The sequence below is a fragment of the Gopherus flavomarginatus genome, chromosome 3 (assembly GCF_025201925.1).
Source record: "Gopherus flavomarginatus isolate rGopFla2 chromosome 3, rGopFla2.mat.asm, whole genome shotgun sequence".
Classification (NCBI taxonomy): domain Eukaryota; kingdom Metazoa; phylum Chordata; order Testudines; family Testudinidae; genus Gopherus; species Gopherus flavomarginatus.
The window spans coordinates 198,874,462-198,896,747 of NC_066619.1; the positions used below are offsets into that span (position 1 = coordinate 198,874,462).

The following is a 22,286-nucleotide window of genomic DNA, read 5'->3' on the forward strand; positions in this document are numbered from 1 at the left end:
CAAAAGGAAAAAAATACTTTTCATCTTGCAAAAGGAGAGATTCCTGGGGTGTCAGGAGGAAGTGTACATGCTGCAACTATGACAGGGTCTCACTGTGAAAACCAGTGACTAAATGAACCTTTTTCCAAGTACAAGACTTTTCCTTTTGATGCCAATATTCGCTTTATAGTAGCAGAGTTTCAGATAGTCACTACAAAGTGCACGTTCGTTTCCATTGCTTGAAATATGCTGGGGCCATATACAGTGCAAATAAAAGAACAACTGACTTTCTTTCTACTAACTCTTAAGTGTTAACTAGAATGGTACATAAATGTTTGGATGTCTAAGGGGATTGATAACAGCATGCCAAGCCTTTCCCCTTGACAGTGCTACTTCAAATCCTACCTTCAGCAGTAGGAAGTGAAAGCAATAGTTATTTGGCTCAGATCCAAACACTAAGAGTCTGGAATCAAAACCTAGATCTGAATTTCGCAGCTGGAGCCATGTCTCCATAACTGGCTGGGCAATTATCTTATGGGGCATTGGAAATCAAAATCTTAAACGTTAGGCCCTTCCATCTCTGACAGCTATTCTGTGGCCTGAAATGAATTGAAGGCCTCAACCAAGAGAAGAATTATTGAGAAAAAGCAAATATATACCTGGCAAATATTTGTTAGAGTACAGCCAGTCCATGTAGAATAGATTCTTGCTGGCTGTACTAAAGTGGTTATCAAGAAGTTAATTGGGTTACTCGGAATATAATGAGTGGGAGCCAGACTGCACTCCTCCCTGTTTAATAGATGGGAGTGTAGGTAGAATGTGTTTCTTGTGCATGATGATCCCTTTGCAAAACTGGGGCTTGTAGTTTGTTAAATACATTCTGTAAGTTCAGCTAGAATCAAAGGAACTGGTCAATAACTTGCTGGTGAAACTTCATCCTATCATTCATTATTATTTACAATGGTTCAAGCACAAATCCTAAATTAGGATATCAGAAGTTGGTATGTAGGGTGTATGTTTTCATCAAAGTGGGAAACCACTGGAGAGCTGACAGCATTTTGTCTGCTGTGGTTTGGTTAAATATAAGTGTGCCGCTTTACAGATCACACCTGAAAGTGCTGAGCATTTCCTGAGGAAGGTGAAGTGCTCAGCACCTTGTAGAATCATGCCCTTAGTATAATAGCAAGTGAAACCAAGCTTATATTCTAAACCTCTCCAAAAATAGGGGGTACTGAGACCTGGGATTTTGGTCTGGGACTCTCTCTCTCTCTCTACATATTTTATATACAGTTAAAGGAACAAAATATTCCTGTTAAAATCTGAGTAATCCAATTAGAACATGGAAGTGGGCCTGAAATGAAGGAAAGAAGATGCTCCACACAACACACACTGATTTTTTCAAATATTTGAAGGGGCACTTTTTAAAAAAAACTATTATGTGCCAAAAAATATAAATAGAAGCAATCCGAGTATTCTGAGTGACTGTGGCAGATGGGTGTAGGCTGGGGCAAAATTTCAATGGGCCAGATCAAAGCTGATCCTTAAAGGACAGGTTCAATACCTAAATGCTCAGTATTCAATGAATACCGAATATTTTGCTGTGATATGCAAACTTTTCCCACTACACCCAGTAGCTCTGACAACCACAAGCTGTGAAGTTTAATTTAGAAATACTAGATAAGTAGCCTGTACTATAAGTAAGATTAAACCAGATGTAAATTTTGCTGATCTCATAGGAATATTTATAATTTGTCATATTTTGATTAAATAATTTTTAACAATTGAAACATATTAATAGAGAGAAAAAGAGTGTTTACTTTGGATGTCACAATGCAGAGCTATTACCAGTGTCTTTTCTATAATTCTGCTGCTGCAGAATTTGGTGCAGCATTCACCCACATATGCTACAGAACTGTGCTCCAAAATCTAAGCTTTCATTTAGAAAAAAAGGTTCTAAGCCATATGGCTGCAAAGATAACTTTCAGAATATGAACTGACTATATGCCAAAGTAGTAGAGTCTATCCAAGTATGCAGATAGCCCAAAACATAAACTGGGTATTGACTCTGAAACCTAATGACATTGATTGTCAACACTATTAACTTATTATATTAGGAAAAGCATTCAGATAATATGCTTATCCCAATATATTAAGCTACCTCCTGCGTTTCCCAGGTAGTAAAACTTCCAGCTATCAAAACTTTGAGTTTCCCTCGCCCACTTCTTATCCAGCTTCTAAAACGCAGTTATAGAATGCCACTACAACAAGCTGCAAAACATGGAAACATGAAAACGGCAGGGGCAAAGTAAAATTAATTAAATTCAATATCAAAACAACAAGCAATTTTGTACCAACTTGTATTAGCTTACATGAAAATGAATAATGCAAACTTCCATTTTTGAATTGGACTAAATGCCACAGATACCAAAGAAAACAGGAGCCTAGCCAAATGAATTTAGGCCATCTTGACACTCAGTACAGCATTGGCACTAGCCCAGTTACAAAGATAATCTTCATTTTAATCTCTTCAATGTCAAATCCATAGGTTCAATTATTTAGTACTGATAAGATTAGAAATGCTTTTGCACTCAAAGTATTTTGAAAACATTGCACAATAAACCTGGTAAGTAAGCATTATTTTAAAGATGGGTAAACTGAGGCACAGAGCCATGTAGTGACTTGCCCAGTTTACACAGCACTCAGGGGCAGAGCTGGGAATAGAACTAAGGAGTCATGATTCTCAGTCCTGTGCTCAAAACTGCTACCACACACCTTCCTTTACCAACATTGATGGTCATCCACATCATATGTGGATTCTGGAATGTAATCTTGAAAAAAATACAGTCCAAATTACTAACCATATAATCAAGGTGGACAAAAGAATTGATGGTCTGGAAACCGAAGTGCACAAACAGAAGAGACAGATTTTCAAAATATCTCCAAAGATAAAAAGCTTTAGCAACAAAGTAGTGTAGTGGAGAGATGTTTGGAATTGGCTGAGAACAATTGGTAATTGCCACAACAGATCAAACCCTGTTGTCCAGTTTATTCCAGGATCCTGTCATAGCCAGATGCTTCAAAGGAAGGTGCAAGAAACCCCACAACAAACTAATGAATGACTGAAAACCAACTAATACCACAGAGTAATCATTTGTCTGGGCTTCAGTCAGGAAACAAGAGGACAGATGTTTATGGACCATCTGATTGTCAAAGCTCTGAATTAGATTTACCTGAGGAGCCAATCTCAGTATAAAAGCACTTCAGGAATAGATGCCTTTATGGTGTCTAGTAATAAACAATAAGGATTGGGAAGTTTCCTGACCTCCACGGTGACCAAAGTTCTGTTTGGGGCTCACACGAGAAAAGATGCTGGCTGGGAAGTGTCCAAGATCTTCTCTTTCCCCAGATTTCAGGCTGCAAATAGAAATGAAGGCAGGGGTAGGGGGCGAGAATTTGTGGAAATAAACTCAAGATTTTTGTATTCTAAAAACAAGCAAACTCAAGCTAGCACTCAGATGGTGGGCTGTTGTACAGATGGGTAGCATCAGTTTACAGAGATGAAGTCTCATTCTGCTACCATTTGTACCAATGTAATCAGAGTAATTCCACTGAGTTATAATGATGTAAAACCGGCATAAAAGAGAGGAGAAAGAGGCCCAAAGGCTTTGCTAGGAATTTTAGAGAATCGGATCTATTCCAATTCTACAAACACAATCAGAAAAGATGTTATATAGTTTTTTTCTCTGAGTGATTTTATCTTGAGAGGCTCCTTGAGACATTATACCAAAGACCTCACCTTGTAGCTTTCTTAGTAGCAGAGTTAATATACAAGATTATTCCATGACTTTTAAGTCTACTGCAGCAATAATGGAGTATAGACCCACTAACACTCACTTTTCCTTTGGTATTCAAAAGGCAAAAGCACCGAGATTCCAACTGATTCTTGTGTAGCTGTACAAGGGAAAAGGATGACTCCTTGCTCCCACCTTTCCAGCATTGAGCCCTTGCTCAGTGGCAGCCAGAATATGATGTACCACAATTTTTTGATTGGAAATGCCACAGATGTATCTCTAGGCTATTACGTTGACATTTAAAAATAATATTCTGTGTGCTTAGCAGATGTGTAGGAAATGTACACAGCAAAACCCAAATGTCATGAAACTCATGTGGTTTTGGATTTCATTATCAATTCTAACTCGGCACCAATTCACACTGTGATTGGCCAGTGTTTAGAAGAAGGATGTTGTGATTTAAGGTTTTTGGTCAGATTGTGCCTGACCTGCGTGCTGGTGTACAGATAGGAAGAAAAGCACAAGTGGAGGGACTACTCTTTCCTGAGGTGAAACTTGGGGATATTCAAATTTCAGGGTTTAATTCAGCCATCCACAAAATTCATATCTAGATCTGGATCTGAACTTCCTCAAATGTTCAGAGGATTAGGACCCAAGGGGACTGGTTCGACCCATCATTGCTGTTAGTTAAGTTATGCACAATAAGAAACTCAGCATAGTCTCTCCAACTCTCTAAAGTAACTGGGTATTGCTTCCCACTTTCCCCTGAAACAAATGGAAGACATTTGTGATTACCACTTGCAGAGTGTCATGCAAATACTCTGTGTTTCATGCCTTTGGTCAGTAAGACTGAGTATAAAGAAAAAAATGAACGCATTGTTATTATTCTGTACTTCCTTCAAAAAATGCTGTTATGCAGACTTGAGGACTTTGACAGAATCTCATCCCAGGCTCAGATGCACTGTATTTCAATTTTACATATAAGGCTTTGAGTTATAAAACCTATTTCATAGATGTGAAAAAAGTGTGAGTAATACAAGGAGCAAAGCTTTGTAAGTATCTTTACTTGTTCAAAGCATAACTGACATCTGGGATGGAGATTACTCTTGGTTCCCTAATTATGCACAAGAATCAATTTATTCACATTTGTTATGCTGATACATCCTAGGGGAGAGAAATGCTAGTCCAAACTGCTGCCACTCATGCATATACGCACTTACAACTGCCTCTCTATTGTCATCTACCACAGCCCACCTGGGGGATGCCTCCCCTTTAAAATACAACATGGTACAAACTGTATACATGTAATAATAATCTTTCCACAGGTTTCATAATCCAGCATCCAAAACTGTCACAAGCGGTAAATTTACAAGATAAGAATCTGTTTGTGTGTAACAATGAGAATTAGGCTCTTACGTGTCCCATTATGAGGTGTGAGTCATGCCTTGAATGCTAGACTCTGGGCCAGATTCAGCCCTCATGAAAGCAGACACAGGGGGTTTGGTCCAGTTTATGCCAGGATAGGATTGAATTTGATTTTCTGTGTGCATAACAGTGGCTGAAGCATTTTAGGAAAGACTCCTTTAACAGTGAAACTGTTACTACCTCAGTTGGAGAGGATCAATACATCCTCCCATTGCTTATGTTTAAACACTCTCCTTAATTCTTCCATGTTTCTATGGCAGCAGAATTACCTCCCCGTTTCATTCACTACCAAGAGAATTGCTTAAACATGAAGAATTTGGGGCTATTAGGTGTGGATCTGAAGATAGGTCATGATTACAGTTTGTTACATATTCACAGTCTATATTATCATTATCAAAGTTTCTGATTATCTTATGTCCTTTCTTTAGCTTCATGCTCAGCGGTGGCCATTTGAGGATTCTGATTTCGGGCTGTTTCTTTGCAAATTCCTCCCCTTTATACAGAAGGCATCAGTGGGCATCACAGTCCTCAATCTCTGTGCCCTTAGTGTGGACAGGTATAGTATCTCTCATCCTTTTGTTGGACACTGTTCTTTGAGACCTCTCACTTGTGCTTATTCTAGAACTGAGAGTCATGAATGGTATGGTTATGCTACAGATATAAGTGCATACCTTAACAGTGTGTCTTGTTCATACTCTCAAAAACATATAGGATTCAGTTTTACTGTTAGGATTTGTTGTATGGCAAGTTTTAGCCTTTTTTGAAAGTGTGTGTACTAAAATCCCAATTTTAGTGCACACAAAGGACAAATAGCTTTCTAGGTGCAAGTCATTGTGGGCAATGATCTAAGAGCACAGCACAGGGGCCAAAGAATCCCTGTGTTCTGATCCTGGCTGGTGCTTACTTCCTTTGTAGCCATGGACAAATCACTCATGCCCAAATTTTCAAACCTGAGTGCCTAAGGTCAAGAACTTACATCCATATGCAGGCCCCTAAATAAAAGTGTCCTTATTTTTAGGGGTGCACTCAAAGAGCATCCAGTGCTCCTACTCATGTCAGTAGATGTCCCATTGACTTAAATAAAGTGGGCCTGATTTTCAAAAGTGTTGAAGTCAGTGGGAGATCCGAGTGCATCTCTGAAACTCAGGTCACTTTTATGTAAGTATTTAACTTTAGACTCCCTCATTTGAAAATTTTGGTATTAACCTCTCTGGGTCAGTTCCTGATTTCACTGGGGTTGAGATTTACTCTGGTGCAACTGAAATTTAAATCTGATCTTACATGTCTGTTTGCCCCCAACACATTAATTCTTATGCAGAAATTGGATTCTCTTAACATTGTTTCGCTTAAAGTCGCATTTTTCAAGAACATAACTACAATGTTAAGCGAGGAGTTACGATACTGATTCTAATCCCACACTAGCTTTATTCTTTAATGGAAATAGCATAGGGTTGTTTTGGTGATTAATTAGTTAATGTTTGTAAAGTATTATATATGTGATAATTGACTGCAATGGAGTTACTCCCAATTTACTGCAGTATTAGTGACAGTAGCATAGGGCCCAGTGGGATTGCACTGGTCAGAATTTATCCCATAAACTATACATTCCACATATATTGTTGATGTAGGATCTGTTCCTTAGAGCACTCTCTCATGATCTCACATTTCTACTTCCAAGTTTTACACTGAGGCAAATATCATTCCCACATCTTTTGGGAGATAAAATTATTTTTCCAGTGCTCAGACCCGCTATTTGGATGGAGTTTTAAGTTTTTCAGTTTTGGGGTGCAGTTAAAGAAATATGAGGTAATAGCACAATGTTATGTTCCATTTCAGATACAGATACTACTAAGTTACTCATGCTGATTGTGGATTATGTAAATTTTTAAATTGTGCATCTTGTTTTCCATGGTGCAAAACTAAGCCAACATAGTTTTTGGAAGTGCTGCTTTAAGCTTGGCATCATAGCATGAACACAATATCATTTCTTATATTTGTGGACAAATTGTGTATCAAAGTTATCAGCATTTTCAACTAGAACTTGAGAAAGTAAAGCAGAGAACAAAATAAGTATGTCTTACATAAGTAAAAGCTTCATTTGTTATTGCCAAATTAATTGGTCTTATTGTGCAAAGCACAGAAACATGGGTTGGGAGTAAAATAACAGTATTCATAAACATGATAACTATTATCATCTTGCTATCAAAGATGATTGGACATCTTTTGTCATTCAAAATAACAAATGTATATGTAAAAACGGATCATGGGTTGTTTGTTACGAACTTCCAAATTAGTGTTAGCAGCAGAAAGAATTTTAGAATTGTTGAAACGACGTAGCAAGCTAAATGAATATATTCCAGTAAAATCTGATCAGTTAGCCCTGTAAATTGCCAAAACAAGAATCATTCTTATTTTTCATAGGTAACAAGCTAAAAAAAAAAACCCTCCAACCTCTTTTGTCATATTAAAAGCCTTGTTAAAATACAAAATAAATCTGAGATCTTACTGGAAAAGAAGTCTGAACACTGATTCAAACTCCAGTGAAATTCTATCTGAAAGGGAAGCCAAGACAAAGCATTGCTGCTTTAACTTCTACTTCTCTAGAGCAATAGATAATTAAATATCTGGAAAAGTTATACATGGTCATTAATAAAACAGCTTTGTTTTATGCCAGAGCCCCACAGTTGGTGTCAATTACACATACATCTTTGACTTCAAATGGCAGAACTTAATCAGAAAAACCCAGCGTTCCACCTCTTTGGTCACTGTTGCTCCTCTAATCATCTTTTGTGGACGTTAACCCTGATTTATGAACCATAAGTTTGCTCCTTTTTGCAAGGATTGTCCCTGCCTTTAACTACGTCTGTCTATTATGAAACCCTGCCCATCACCCATGCCCACACAGAAACTGGCCTGCATGGATGGTGTACTAAGGTTTAACCGTTTATGCCCAAGGGAACAATGCTGTTCACATGTGGAGAAGGTTTTTAGAGGCTGACAGACAGTGCCACACCAGCCGTTTACCCTTTAAAGGAAACGCACATTTGTTGCAAATCCCTGTCAGGCATTTTTAAACTCTGGTTCATGGCGATGACTACAATCTGAGTCTTTTCTAAATAGTGCCTGACTGTGACTAAGGCTATGTCTACACTACTGCGTAATGTTGGGAAAGCTTAGGTCACTGAGGGGTTTTTTTTCCCCACTGAGTTTTTTTACTCTTGCTCATGTCCTAGACAATGATTGTAAGGTGAAGGGTAAAGGTAAGGATCTTATCCCGTATGTATAAGGTCTCATTTAGCCTTTGCTGCATACTGTACTGTGTGGAACACTCACTCCAGGTTATATGCTTTCATCTGGTAGCCCAGTTTTCAGTATCTATGCAGATGGGCAAGATCATGCCAATAAACCACAGCACTGAGTGGTCACCATAAATATCCTCCCAGCCACCACCCAGCTGGCTACAGCTGAGCTGGCTTTTCTAGTAAGCAGTCATTCTAGTCTCTTCCTAAAAAGAACAGATCAATAGCAGGAGAACCAGTGTGGTTTAGTGGAGTTAGCATAGGAATGAAAGCAAGGGATTATTTGTACTCTAAATTTGATTCTGACAATAACTTGTTCTTTGTCCTTGATCAAATCACTTCCCCTTTGTGCATTAGTTTCCCCTTCTGTAAAATGGGGATGGTAGTACTTAGCTACTGTAGGGCTGTTGCGATGATTATATAATGTTTCTTAACCTCTATATAAACAGGGGATTAGTGAGTAGGAGCAGACAGATGATTTTACCTCTCTATTCAGCATTGGTGAGACCGATACAGGAATACTGCATATGGAGAGGGTGCAGGAAAAACCCACAAAAATAATTCAAAGCCTGGGGGAAAAGCCTTCCAATGAGACACTTAAAAACCTCTGTTGATTCAGTTTATCAAACAGAAAATTGAGAATGACTTGATTACAGTGTATAAGGCCTGGTCTACACTAGGAGGGGGGGATCGATCTAAGATACGCAACTTCAGCTACAAAAATAGCGTAGCTGAAGTCGACATATCTTAGATCGACTTAGATTGACTTACTTCACGTCCTCGTGGCATGGGATCGATGGCCGCCACTCCACTATTGACTCTGCTTCCACCTCTCGCCCTGGTGGAGTTCTGGAGTCAACGGGAAGCACGTTTGGGGATCGATGTATCATGTCTAGACGAGATGCAATACATCGAACCCCGATAGATCCAGCATACCCTAAGACATACCTAAGTACCTCTTCAGGAAGAAAATACCAGATACTAAAGGGCTCTTCATTCTAGTGGAGGAAGGCATAAGAACCAATGGCTGGAAGATGAAGTGAGGCAAATTCCAATCAGAAATAAGGCACACATTTTTAACAGTGAGGGTGATTAACCATTGGAACAATCTGCCAAGGATAGTGGTGGATTCTCCATCTCCTGATGTCTTCAAATCAAGACGGGATGCTTTTTTGACACATACACTTTAGTAAAACACAGACTATTGGGCTCAATGCAGGGGTACTCAGCTAAGTTCCCTGTAAACTGTGCAGCTGCGCAGCTGTGCAGCAGCCTACTAAGTGCCACGCAGGCGCTCAGGGAAACCACCCAGTCAGGACCTGCTGCAGCCAGGGGAGGGGCAGCCCAAACCCAATCCTGGCCCAGACCTGACATGGCCAGGGGAGGGGGTGCCTATTCTGTGGCCCCAGCCCCAGAGCTGCCATGGTGGGGAGAGCCCTGAGCCTCCACCCACACTCCAAACCCCTCAGCCCCACACCTGCCCCATGAATTTTGTTATGTGCACCAATATAAAGATGATGCATCACACATCACCTCCATACTGGTGCACATAACAAAACTCATTCCACATGTGTGGGAAAAATTAGAGGGAACACTGCCTAAATTATATTTAAGGGTCTGTTATATACAGAAGATAAGACTAAATCAGGGGTGGGCAAACTTTTTGGCCCGAGGGCCACATCTGGGTATGAAAATTGTATGGCAGGCCATGAATGCTCATGAAATTAATGTGATGGTGGACTCTGGTGGGGTTGGGATGAGGGGTTGGGGGTGCAGGAGGGTGCTCTGGGCTGTGACCAAGAGTTTTGGAGGGCGGGAGGAGGATCAGGGCTGGGGCAGGGGCACGAGAGGGGGACAGGGGTGCAGGCTGCAGGCGGTGCTTACCTCAAGCAGCTCCCGGAAGCAGTGGCATGTCCTCCCTCTGGCTCCTACGCAGAGGGGTAGCCAAGCCAATGGAAGCTGCGAGATTGGGGTGGGATGATGTTCAGAGCCCCTTGGTTCCCTCAATTCATAGGAGCTGGAGGTGGGACATGCCGCTGCTTCTGGGAGCTGCGTGGAGCCGCAGCACATGCAGAGTGGGGCAAGCCCTGGACCCTGCTCCTTAGCAGGAGCTCAAGGGCCAGCTGTCTGAAAAGCCAGATGCAGCCCCTGGGCCATAGTTTGCCCATTCTTGGACTAGATGATTTAATGGTTCCTTGTAGTCTTAAACTCTATGAATCTAAAAGCATTATATACATGCTAAATAGTAGGGAGGACTGGTTAGAAGCAATGAAGAGCAAGTGAGGATAAATAATTAAGACTGTATAGCGTAAAAGAAAGCAGAGAGAACTGGAGAAGGACAGCAAGGGATGGTCACAATACGATATAGGAGCAAGCAAGTGGGTAAACAATATAACAGGAAAGCTAAAGATTGAAAAGAAACAAGACAAGGCTTTTCAAAGAATAGAGAGAATAACAAATGCAGAAAGAGAGAAAAGAAAACAATCTGGAGATGAATAGAATGTGTTAGACACTGATGACAAGAAAAGGAAAAGAAAAACAAAAGAAAAAGAAAAGTCAGAAAACACACACTTGGCTTTTAGGTTGGGGAATTGAATGCAATGTATTATGCTCCTTTGTTTTATTATACTTCCCTGATATACATACTATATTTCTGTAAGTTTGAAGGAATCAAACTCTGCAACATTTTCACGCACCTAATTATAGGCCGTTGGGAGCTAGAGAAAGATCCTTTGTATTAAATAGTTCACAGTACACACACTTGTAAAATTACAGCATACTATTTTACTGATGTTATCTTTGTACCAATTGAGTACAGCTGACCATATAATTTCTGTATGAAAATGTATTCAACAAATTCTGATAATCAAATTATTAAATGTATTCTTTATTTGAAATTATTCAAATTCAATAAATAATTTTTGGTCTGATGAGTTATTTGAATTGTGAGCTGCAAAAATCACTGAATATGCAGGACTCAATTCTCCACTGCCCTTCCTCTTGCATAGTGATTTATAGCTGTGCAAAAAGGTTGCAAAACATGACCAATTCTGAATAATAGTTTACTTTGCACAAGTGTAAATGACTGCACAAAGTGTAGGGAAGTAGAGAATCAGGTTCACAACTTGCAATTCACTCAATTACAAAAGTTACATGAGTAACTAACAGCACGAACTTCAGATAGTGTACTTGACTGTAATTTGCAGTTCACAGTTACACGCAATATTAGTTATATATATCATCCAATTGGGGAACTGAAATAATATCACGTGACTTGTGTATCTGAATGAGAATTTTACAAGCATACAGTTCAAAGTTCAGTTTCTATTACTATTCATGTACATATGCTGAAATTATCCTTCTTGGATATTCCTGCTAATAAAATTCAAGCACTTGAAATTTTTTCACAAAGCAACATTGAAAAGGGTCAAAGATATGATCAAACAAACTTGATTTTGAATGTGAATAAATATTATGGCAAAATTTCTTTGGCTATTCAGTCAGCTCTGTTACTGAGGGTAATTTCCTAAATTATTCAAATACAGTTTGCTCAGTTAGATGATCTATTAGCTTTGTCTCATATGCCCTCCAGGGACTGAGCAAACACCTAAACTCTTAGGGCTTGGCTACACTTGCAGGTGTGCAGCGCTAGGAGTTACAGCTGTCTTCGTACAGCTGTGCAGGGAAAGCGCTGGAGTGTGGCCACACTGACAGCTACCAGCGCTGCAGTGTGGCCACATTTGCAGCATTTGCAGCGCTGTTGGGAGTGGTGCATTATGGGCAGCTATCCCACAGAGCACCTCGTCCCATTTTGGCACTGTGAGTTGTGGGAAGGGGGCGGAGGGTGCAGGTCATTCTGCTTCCTGTCCCAACGCCCTGTGATGCATTGCTTCACATCCCAGCAATCCCTGGTTTTCTGTCCACTTTTGGCGCCATCTTGACTCTCTCAACAGTTTCTGTGCAGCACGATTTCTATGGGAAATGGAGCCCAAACTGCTGAGGAGTATGCTGACGGGTCTCGCCAGCACATCACGTTTGGCAGCTGAGCTATTCCTTAAGATCCAAAGTGATGAGGAGTCCGATGATGATAGCAAGTCACCTGACACGTACGACACGAAATTGCTTCTGGCATTCACGGAAATGCTCAGCACCGTGGAACGCCGCTTTTGGGCTCAGGAAACAAGCACTGAGTGGTGGGATCACATCGTCATGGAAGTCTGGGATGACGAGCAGTGGCTGCAGAACTTTCGGATGAGAAAAGCCACTTTCATGGGACTGTGTGCTGAGCTCGCCCTCAACCTGCGACGCAAGGACACGAGATTAGGAGCTGCCCTGCCGGTGGAGAAGCAGGTGGCTATTCTAATCTGGAAGCTGGCAACTCCAGACAGCTACCGATCGGTCGGGAACCAGTTTGGAGTGGGAAAGTCGACCATTGGAATCGTTTTGATGCAAGTTTGCAGGGCCATTAATCTCATCCTGCTAAGAAGAACCGTGACTCTGGGGAACATGCAGGAAATTGTGGATGGCTTTGCACAAATGGGTTTCCCTAACTGTGGAGGGGCGATAGATGGGACGCATAGTCCTATTCTGGCACCACCCCACCTAGCATCCGAGTACGTTAATCAGAAGGAGTATATCTCTATGGTTCTCCAGGCGCTTGTGGATCACCGTGGGCGTTTCATTGACATTAACACAGGCTGGCCTGGAAAGGTGCATGATGCAGGCATCTTTTGGAACACTGGCCTGTTCAGGAAGCTGCAGGCAGGGATTTTTTACCAGACCGGAAGATCACAGTAGGGGACATTGAAATGCCCATTGTGATCCTTGGAGACCCCGCTTACCCATTAATGCCTTGGCTCATGAAACCGTACACAGGGAAGCTTGACAGGAGCAAGGACTGGTTCAACTATAGGCTGAGCCGGTGCCGAATGACTGTGGAGTGTGCTTCTGGCCTTTTAAAAGGGCGATGGCGATCTCTGTATGGGAAACTAGACTTGGGGGAAAGCAGCATCCTTGCGGTTATATCCGCGTGCTGTACCCTCCATAATATTTGTGAAGGGAAGGGTGAACCTCCGAGGTTCAACGCCTGGAGGCTGAATTTGCACAGCCAGAGAGCAAGGCTACTCGAGAGGCCCAGCACAGGGCTTCAAGGATTAGGGATGCCTTGAGGGAGGAATTTCAGGCTGAAAACCAACAGTAATGTTTGGTGCCTTGCACGGGAGTGAAGTGCAGTGGTTACAATGTTAGTAGGAATCTGTTTTTCCTAAGCTGATTGGCAGTGCCTGTTTCTTTCCTGGGCGAAGGTATCTTTGACTTTCTGCAATAATAAAGACTGTTTTCAAAGCCAAGAATTCATAGATTGAAAAGAAAATAACTTTATTGACAGACACACAACATTTTGGGAACCTAAAAGGGCAGGGGGGTGGGGTGAGGAACTGTACAGTCACAGGTTTGAATACGTCCTGTCTGGAGTGCTGTGCGATGACTGCTGCACTTCAGGATGCCTATACTGCATGGTGATGCGGGTTGAGTGCAGAGGGTAAGGGTCGTAGTTCTCAGGGCTGGTTGGTGAACATACAGGTGTTGGAGGCAGCTGGTGATGGTAAGAACCTGGATGCTGGGGAAGGGGGTTTTGAGCTGACATTGGGGCACAAGGGAAAGAGCTTTGGGACTTGGTGGGGGCGGCACGGTAGTGCTCTGCCTGCATGGCTACGAGCACCTGGATAGAGTCCACTTGGCGCGCCAAGATGCTTATCAGCTGCTTTGTGCTTTTCTTCCTGGCCGCTGCATTCCTCTGGCGGATCTTGCTTTCCCTTTCCTTCTAGTCCTACACTTCTTGATTCTCTCTGGCAGACTGATCCATAACTGCTTGCAGCAGGTAGTCTTTGCTTTTTTGCGGCTTCTTCCAGAGGTTTTGGAGTCTTTGAGCTGTTGATAACACAGGCAGCCGAGATCTCAAGGTTGCTTGTGGAAAGGCAAAAAAGGCAACACTTAACAGAGGCAGCATTGTTTATATCTCAGACAGTTATTCCCACACAGTGAAGGAGTTTACAGTCTTCACTTTAGCATAATTTTCCCATACCAAAGAGAGCACACATAACCCACAGGAGCCCCGAAAAGGTGAGTAAGGGGGACTGATTGCTTCAGGGCTGTACTGGGGTTTTTAAACTCTGCCAACATTTTCCACAGGAGTTGATCCTGGAAGATATCTTGCTGCTGCGGGTCACCTGGGAAGAGCGGGAGGGTCTTCTACAGCAATGCGGATTCCACCCTGGCCCCTATGCAGCTTGCCTGTGTGCAGCAATGGTCCCCCCACTGCTCGTGGCACAGTGGCACGGATGTGTTAGCCTGACTGGGACAAGGACCACAGTGGCTTTCCCTATAAATTTGCGCAAGCGCATTGCCCACGCTCTGGCTGAAACTTTTGAAGAGATTACCGAGACCGATTACCGTGATGTGATAGACCACATCAATGGGCTATTCCACATCTAGGCATGCATGTATGCATGCAGCCCTAACCCTCCCTCCTTTCCCGAAACATTTCCATCCTGAAAATAAAAGCCGCTTACCGGGAGCCCACTCCTCTGCTTGTCCTTCACCAAGTACCAGCTGCTGCGACTGGCTGCCTTCCTCTTGGCTTGAGGAGAGCTCCTGACTGCATACCTCCTGGGACTCCGGGGTGTCTCCCCCCACTCCAGTACCCTCACTCTCAATTTCTTCCTCCCCTGCCCCCTCCTCCTCCTCCTCCCCTCCCCCCACTCTGAAGTGTCCATCGTGGTCCTTGGATTGGCAGTGGGGTCACCCCCAAGTATTGTGTCCAGCTCTTTGTAAAAATGGCAGGTCATGGGGGCAGCGCCGGAGTGGCGGTTTCCCTCGCGGGCTTTGCAGTAGGCACTCCGCAGCTCCTTCACTTTAACCCTGCACTGCAGTGCGTCCCAGTCATGGCCCTTTTCCAGCATGGCCCTTGATATCTGCCCATAGGTATCGTAATTCCTACGGCTGGAGTGCAGCTGGGACTTCACAACTTCCTCCTCCTAAACACTGATGAGGACCAGCAACTCGCCATTGCTCCATGCTGGGGCTTGTTTGGTACGTGGAGGCATGGTCACCTGGAAAGATTCACTGACTGCACTCCATACCTGGCTGAGCAAACAGGAAGGGGATTTTTAAAATTCCCGGGGCATTTAAAGGGCGGGTCACCTGAGGCCAGGACAGTAGAGTTTGAACTGATGAGCAGAGTGGCTGAACAGGCATTCTGGGATACCTCCGAATACCTCTGGAGGCCAATAACAGCACTTTTGGTGGCCACACTGGCAGAGCAGCACTGCATCACCAGCGCTGCAGTCGTTATTCCCCAGGCAGAGGTGGAGTATATGCAGCGCTGTAGCCAGGGAGATACAGCACTGTATGTGCCTTGCAAGCGTGGACGGTGAGTAAGTTGCTGCGCTGTAAAGCCACCACCAGCGCTGCAACTTTCCAGTGTAGCCAAGCCCATAGGGCATTCTCAGAGCACAGGAATACATTTCAAACAAGGCTTTTTTTAAAATTTTTCCTTTTTCCCCCCCTGCAAATCTAAAATGGCCTAAGCTATTTTAATATCTTGAAGAGCTTATATAACTTAAGACTAAGAACCTTTCCCCAGCATGTCTTGCAAGTATGCTGTATGAGCCTGTAGTATACACCAGAGAGAGAGATTCTAGTCTGCATACTATTAAAGTGATGAAAAACTGAGCACTTTGCATCTTCCACTTTTATATTCTCTGCTATTATTCTACAGTCCTGCCATCCAATAGTTTTCCTCTGAGAGTAAGGGCCCAACCCTGCATCCATTGATTCAGTCTATTTCCCAAATATCCTTGCTGTATGAGACTGAATTCATAAGGCTACCATCACATTAATGAGATTGCACATGGAACTTCCACCAGGCCCTGCAATAACTAACAACATCTCCTATTGATATTTTTACTGTTTCAGTGGGCCCATATTCATATTGTACATAACTATTGTGTAAGGAGTTGGACAGTATGTCTAGGATTCCTATTTTGTTTTCCAAACTTCAGAAAAATGCTTCTTCAACAGACAGTATGATAAACCTATACCTCCCCACCTGGAATTACTATACTATATTCATTTATTGCTATTTTGGGGAAGTAAACAAACAAATTAAGCATAAACATTTTGCAAAGTGGAACTGAATAGATTAAAGAATTCTGCCCACCAGGCCACTTTAGATTATTACAGGGGGACAATATACTATTGCTGCCAAAGAACCACAGTCTGTTTCTGAAAAGTACTGGTAACCTCTTTATTTTTAAATGGATAACGTTATGGAAAAAAGTGACCTGTTTTTAGCATGGATTTTATTTTCAGACTTTCTTATCCCGTGTTTCAGTTTCTCATAGGAAAAGTGATGTAGGTACTGCGACTGAATTGACATGCTGTCAATAGCACTATCTAGCACCCATACTATTTGTATTCTGATGCCAGGCTAGAAATTGCCCCATATTATAAGATCTGGTATTTTTAGCATTTAAAATAAATGGAAGATTGCACTTTAAGCTGAGTAAACAAAACATACGTTTTCCTGCTTGCGACTGGTTTTGTTTTGGGGTTTTTTTCAGTATTTTAGTCTAGGAAGATTGACAGCCCTACTCTGGATATAAAATATTAGTTAACTGCCTGCAGATACAGTGCTGCCCTATGTAAATATTTGCATCCAGCTGTCTACCACCAACTTCCTGATCTGTTCCACAGTGCTGCTGGTGGCATTATGGGTGGTAGGTTTCCGGGATGAGTAGGGTCCTCTGTTATCACGTAGGTAACACAGATCTAAGACTGCCATTCTGAGGCAGTTTAAGGAAGCTAGAACCATCCCTGATGTGTTAAGACAACCCAAGAGCTCTAGATCTTAATAAAGAAAATAGGCTGGAATGTCATGCTTATCTCTTTATTTTAGGTACAGAGCAGTTGCCTCCTGGAGTCGTGTTCAGGGAATTGGTATCCCCATGATCACTGCTATTGAAATTTTCTCCATTTGGATTCTCTCCTTTATACTGGCTATTCCAGAAGCAATTGGTTTTGTCATGATCCCTTTCAAATACAAAGATGAAAATCACATTACCTGCATGCTCAATGCTACGAACAAGTTTATGATGGTATGTATAATATTAAAGTAATCAAAGTTCCTTCTTTTGCAATCGACAGTTTAGAATATAGACTCTTGCAGGATGTCAGACTGAAGAGTGAAACAAAGCTTTATTTATCCATTAAAGTTTGAGACTCATACAAAAGTAGATTAACTAGGATAGGGAACTTCAGTTTTAGTCATGAGTCTCCATATTCAGCCTCAGCTAATAAAAGTAAATCTGACCTTAAAGTATTATCCTTTGAAAGACTTGAAAGACTCATGTGAGGACGTGAATCCCAGGAGGCTGAGAGCGTTAAGAAACATGTTTAAAAGGCACATTTCCTGTAGAAAACTAGTTCCATGTGGACTTACAAGGCAAACAAAAGGATGCCTATTTCTCTTAAATGAGTCCAGCTTTGTACTTTGATGTAAGCTTCTTGCAGCTCAGATTCCTTAATTAATCATTTACAGGCATCTTGCTGTAGGTTTTATAACTTGGACATGTCAATAAGTAAGTGCTGTATACAGAGACTACAAGTTGGTAAAGGTTGTGGGTGTATTTTTTGTTGTTCATTTGAACTTTTCTTTATCACACTCACGTAGTCCTCATGGGAGTTTTAGAAAGTGAAGTGTTCCTTTTCAGCACAGAACAGGTCCACCATGGGGAACAGCAGTGCAAGTTTCCCTACATTCCCCTACCAAGATGCTTCAAGCATGATCTGGAGGAACATCCTGTAGCAGGGAAAATTATTCTTTCTGTGTATGTCTTGTCAGTCCTTGTCTCTCTGCCAACAAGGTGGCAAATGGCAATCTCCACCTGCCCAGCCCAGGCAGCAAAAATTTTAAAATGAGAGGCTTGACTCTTTTGGGTTTCTGCTACCAGAATCCAGGCTGTGCATCCCACATGGTGGAACTTCTGCCCACAGAGAATACAGATATGCAAAGAGCCCACCACCCCCTCCTCCATGTGGTGATGATGAGAAAAGAGCCAACCAATATAATTCAGAAAGTCAGCTGGGGAGGGAGTTTGGCCAGTGCACTAAGGATGTGTGTTGATTCATCATATGCCCTGAGTGGCTTTTCTAGGTGTGCTCTTATGAAGTCCCATCTGGAATGTAAAGTCATTCCTCTGAGACGTCCTCCTGAACTATCTCCTTTATGCCTTCCTCCCAATAACACCTCTCAGATCTCAGTTCTGGACTTTATCTGTGCAACAAGAGAAGGAGTAAGTTCACTGAAGTTTGACCTGGTTACCTCCTAGCTAGTGGGGAAGTCCATTGGAAATTGGGTGCACTGGGCTTTAAAACCCTACTTAAGACCCAAAATCATTTTAGAGGAGAAGTGCTATTGGGCCCAGTTCTGAAAATCTTATCCTGAGTAGTACTTTCTTACTAACAGTCCCACTAGCTTCAATGGGAATATTTGTGTGATAGTCAACATGTATAAAGGTTTCAGAACCAGGCCTATGACCAGTGGTCCCTCCTTTCCTTCAAACTGTCCAGAGAGAAAGCTTTCCCTTAGTAACTTATGTTTCCTCTGAAGTAACCCATGGCTGTACTGATGGAGTGCATAAAAAAACAACCTAATTAAATGGACATCAATTAATCTGGAGCATAGCTTTGATTTTGTTCCTTTTCAGAAACTGAGCACTATTCAGAAATATACGTAAACAAGATCTCAGACCTCTGACTTCTTTCTACAGTAGTTAGGATACACATAATCCTCCATTATTAACATCATGATATTTTGGTGTGGGAACTGTGATGTTACAAGTAAGATCACATCCGTTAGGAATAAACAAGCTAGGGGAAAGAGTTTGAGAAAGAAGGGGATGGTCCCATTTTACACACATCCGGCTCAGTGACTAATAACCTAGAGACAGGAAGTATTTAAAATGTAATATTTCAATGGAGAGTTTTGATGATTAAAACAGCTCTTCTTTAAAAAGGGAAAATAGAATACAGCATGTCCTCAAGTGTGCAAATATAGCTGCCAACAGAGGAATAAAATTGTAAATGTTTTGTCAAATGTAATATGCTTCCTAAATCACTACCAGCAGTTTAACTGTACATAGGAAAATATTGGGACATTATTGTTGGGCCTGATTTCCTGTCATAAAAGTCACATATCACACGTACCAGGTAAATAAATGGTTAAAACTAACCAGGCAGCTGAAGCCATTGGAAGCAGCCAGTCTTAACCGTCACATTTTCCAGACAAGCACACATTAAGTGGCCTCTATCTGCCTACTACATAAGCACACCAAGTAGTAATCTATCCACTGATAACTGAGGATGATTACATTTACAAGACATTTTTAACTTGTCAATTTTGGAATCCAGAACAGTTTACAGGAGCCTTAAAAGGTAAATGACTTTTGCTGAGAAAGGCTCTTATCAAGACTTGTTATCCTAGAGGTTTAATATGCAGTGTAGTGTTTGTGTTATTATTGGGACTTAGGAGTCAACCTGCAACTTGTTTCTATTTGGCAAGTCAGTTGTGTGGTGAGTGTTGAGCACTGATTTACATGAATGAGCATAAATACCCAGCAAGCACTTCCTGAAGCAGCAATTTACAACCCAAGACAGATTGTAACAAAGTTATAGACAGGTTATCACCAGGGTAAATTAAATGTTTATGCTGCTACCAAATGCCTGTTTTGTCTCTATAAAGTATTCAAGGGTAATCTCCCTGATTCCTCTATATTAGATATAGAAATAGCACGGTAATCAAGGGCATAATATGCTAGGTGCAAACCTTGGTAAGAGAACACCTTATAACTATTCAGTTTAATATAAGGGATGAGCTTAGTCATACCATTATGAAGATTAAAATACAGGTTTATTACTAATTCAAACCCTTTAAAACTTTGGGCTAATTAACAAGTGATGATAAATCAGGAGTAGGAATTAGATATATTTATCTTGTTCCCTGAGAAATGTCTTGATGATGCCTTAGAAAAAAATCTTCTGCAAACAATCAGAATCCTACTCCACCACAAACACATCTTATAAGGAACAAGAATGCACAAAGCTCACTCCACTTAATAGGCTCAGAAGAACCACTATCAACCACCACATGTTCCGTTTTATTTCTGTTGTCTGTTGCATTGCATTTGGAGAGAATTCATTCTCTTTTTTCTCTCATCTTCAGTTTTACAAAAACGCAAAGGATTGGTGGCTGTTTGGATTTTATTTCTGTGTGCCACTAGCATGTACTGCTGTCTTTTACACACTAATGACTTGTGAAATGTTAAACAGAAGGAACAACAATTTGAGAATTGCCCTCAGCGAACATCTTAAGCAGGTAAATATTAGGGAATCACAGGTTGGGAAAACACTGCTGCTGTGTCTGCAAGTTGGTTTATAAACATTTCAAAACAGGTTTTAATAAAATAAATGCCAGAAATAGAAAGTGAGGCTACTGGTGACTTCTGACCTTGAGGTATTCAACCAAACCCAGAACACAAGAGTAATTTATAGAATACGTAGATATTGGAGACTGTATGTTCAAGAGACTAAGCAGTGTTTATTTCCTTTCCTAAGAAAGTGTGAGTCTTGCTCATCCACTCTTTAACCTTAAATCTCTACTGGCTAAATTCCTTGGAATGCTGCTACAAAGATTTGGCAAAAATATGTTTTCTGAATTTTTACCCTAAACATAAAGCTCTGCTGGTCCTTTCCGCTTTAGCTACAGCTGAATACTTTACATTTCTTGAAAAGAGCTAGCGATCATGCATCCTGGTTATAAACACTTTGACTTTGTCTACACTAGACTTTTTGGAGAAATCACCCTTTGTTGTACTGGTGGTAGAAACAGTAAGAGCACTAGTGTAGACAGGATTCGGGGCCGCCATCAGTATTTTTGCCACTCCCTCATCTACGCCTACTCTGAACACTTTTAGATAGTGATAAAAACATCAATGTCTTGTTTACACTGATGCTCCCATTATTGCAACCGTGAGTGGCAACAAGAAGTCTAGTGTAAACACTGGTTACGACGCGAAGTTACACACAGTAATATCAGACCGTACTTTGCTTGGTTTGCAGCTCTTTTCTGTATTACCTTCCAGACTGCGGTTTTAAAACCTTTAGCCAAGTCCCTGCAATTAAGGTCTGAAAGGAGGCTACAATTGCTATCTCACCCCCTCAAATCCTGACCCTCTGTCTACAGCTGTGAATGACCCTTTAAAGGCTATACCTGTGCAGTCTCACTGCACAAGGGTGAGGTCTAGGGTTTTTACCCTGTTCATAATACAAAGTGAGTTCTATGAGAGTGCTCTCCACAGCTGTGCTTGAAAGGAAATAGAGCCAGAGTCAGGTGGACCAAAGGAGAGACTGCATCCTCCACCATGCAGATGCTCCTGTCCTTCCCCACATGGGGAACGTGGCTTTAGGACCCCGGAGTCCACTCCAGCCATTAGAAATAGAAGTGTGTGGAGAGGACTCCTCCCATTACTTTCCCTCCTCCCACTACTTTGCTGTGATCTCCAAAGCCCAGCCAAGGTGGATTTATGCCTCAGTTTATAAAAAACTGTTTTTTAAATTGTCATTTTTGCTCTCTCACTTTCTCCCCTTCCTCACACAGCCTCCTCCACATTAATGCTTAATTGTGCTCCTGACTGCAGCAGCCCCATTCTTAGCACAGAAGTCAAAGTTGCATCAC

General features: G+C 41.7%; 2 protein-coding genes across 3 annotated transcripts in view; both read left to right on the forward strand.

Moving 5' to 3' along the window:
- Positions 1 to 22,286, forward strand: part of EDNRA (endothelin receptor type A) — a 47,111-nt gene that overhangs the window by 15,534 nt on the left and 9,291 nt on the right. For both annotated transcript variants that reach the window (XM_050946556.1, XM_050946557.1), the window contains exons 3-5: positions 5,624 to 5,751; positions 17,451 to 17,649; positions 20,775 to 20,927. In XM_050946556.1, coding sequence (XP_050802513.1) covers positions 5,624 to 5,751; positions 17,451 to 17,649; positions 20,775 to 20,927 — 480 coding nt within the window. The remainder of the gene's footprint in view (positions 1 to 5,623; positions 5,752 to 17,450; positions 17,650 to 20,774; positions 20,928 to 22,286) is intronic.
- LOC127047838 (uncharacterized) lies at positions 12,473 to 14,862 on the forward strand. Its single transcript, XM_050946693.1, has 2 exons — positions 12,473 to 13,107; positions 14,684 to 14,862. Exons 1-2 carry the CDS (start codon positions 12,476 to 12,478, stop codon positions 14,688 to 14,690), a joined length of 639 nt encoding a protein of 212 aa, XP_050802650.1. The 5' UTR covers positions 12,473 to 12,475; the 3' UTR covers positions 14,691 to 14,862.

What these genes read in the sequence shown, in the direction of transcription:
- LOC127047838 (XM_050946693.1), top strand. Translation starts at nt 12,476, where the DNA reads ATGGAGCCCAAACTGCTGAGGAGTATGCTGACGGGTCTCGCCAGCACA.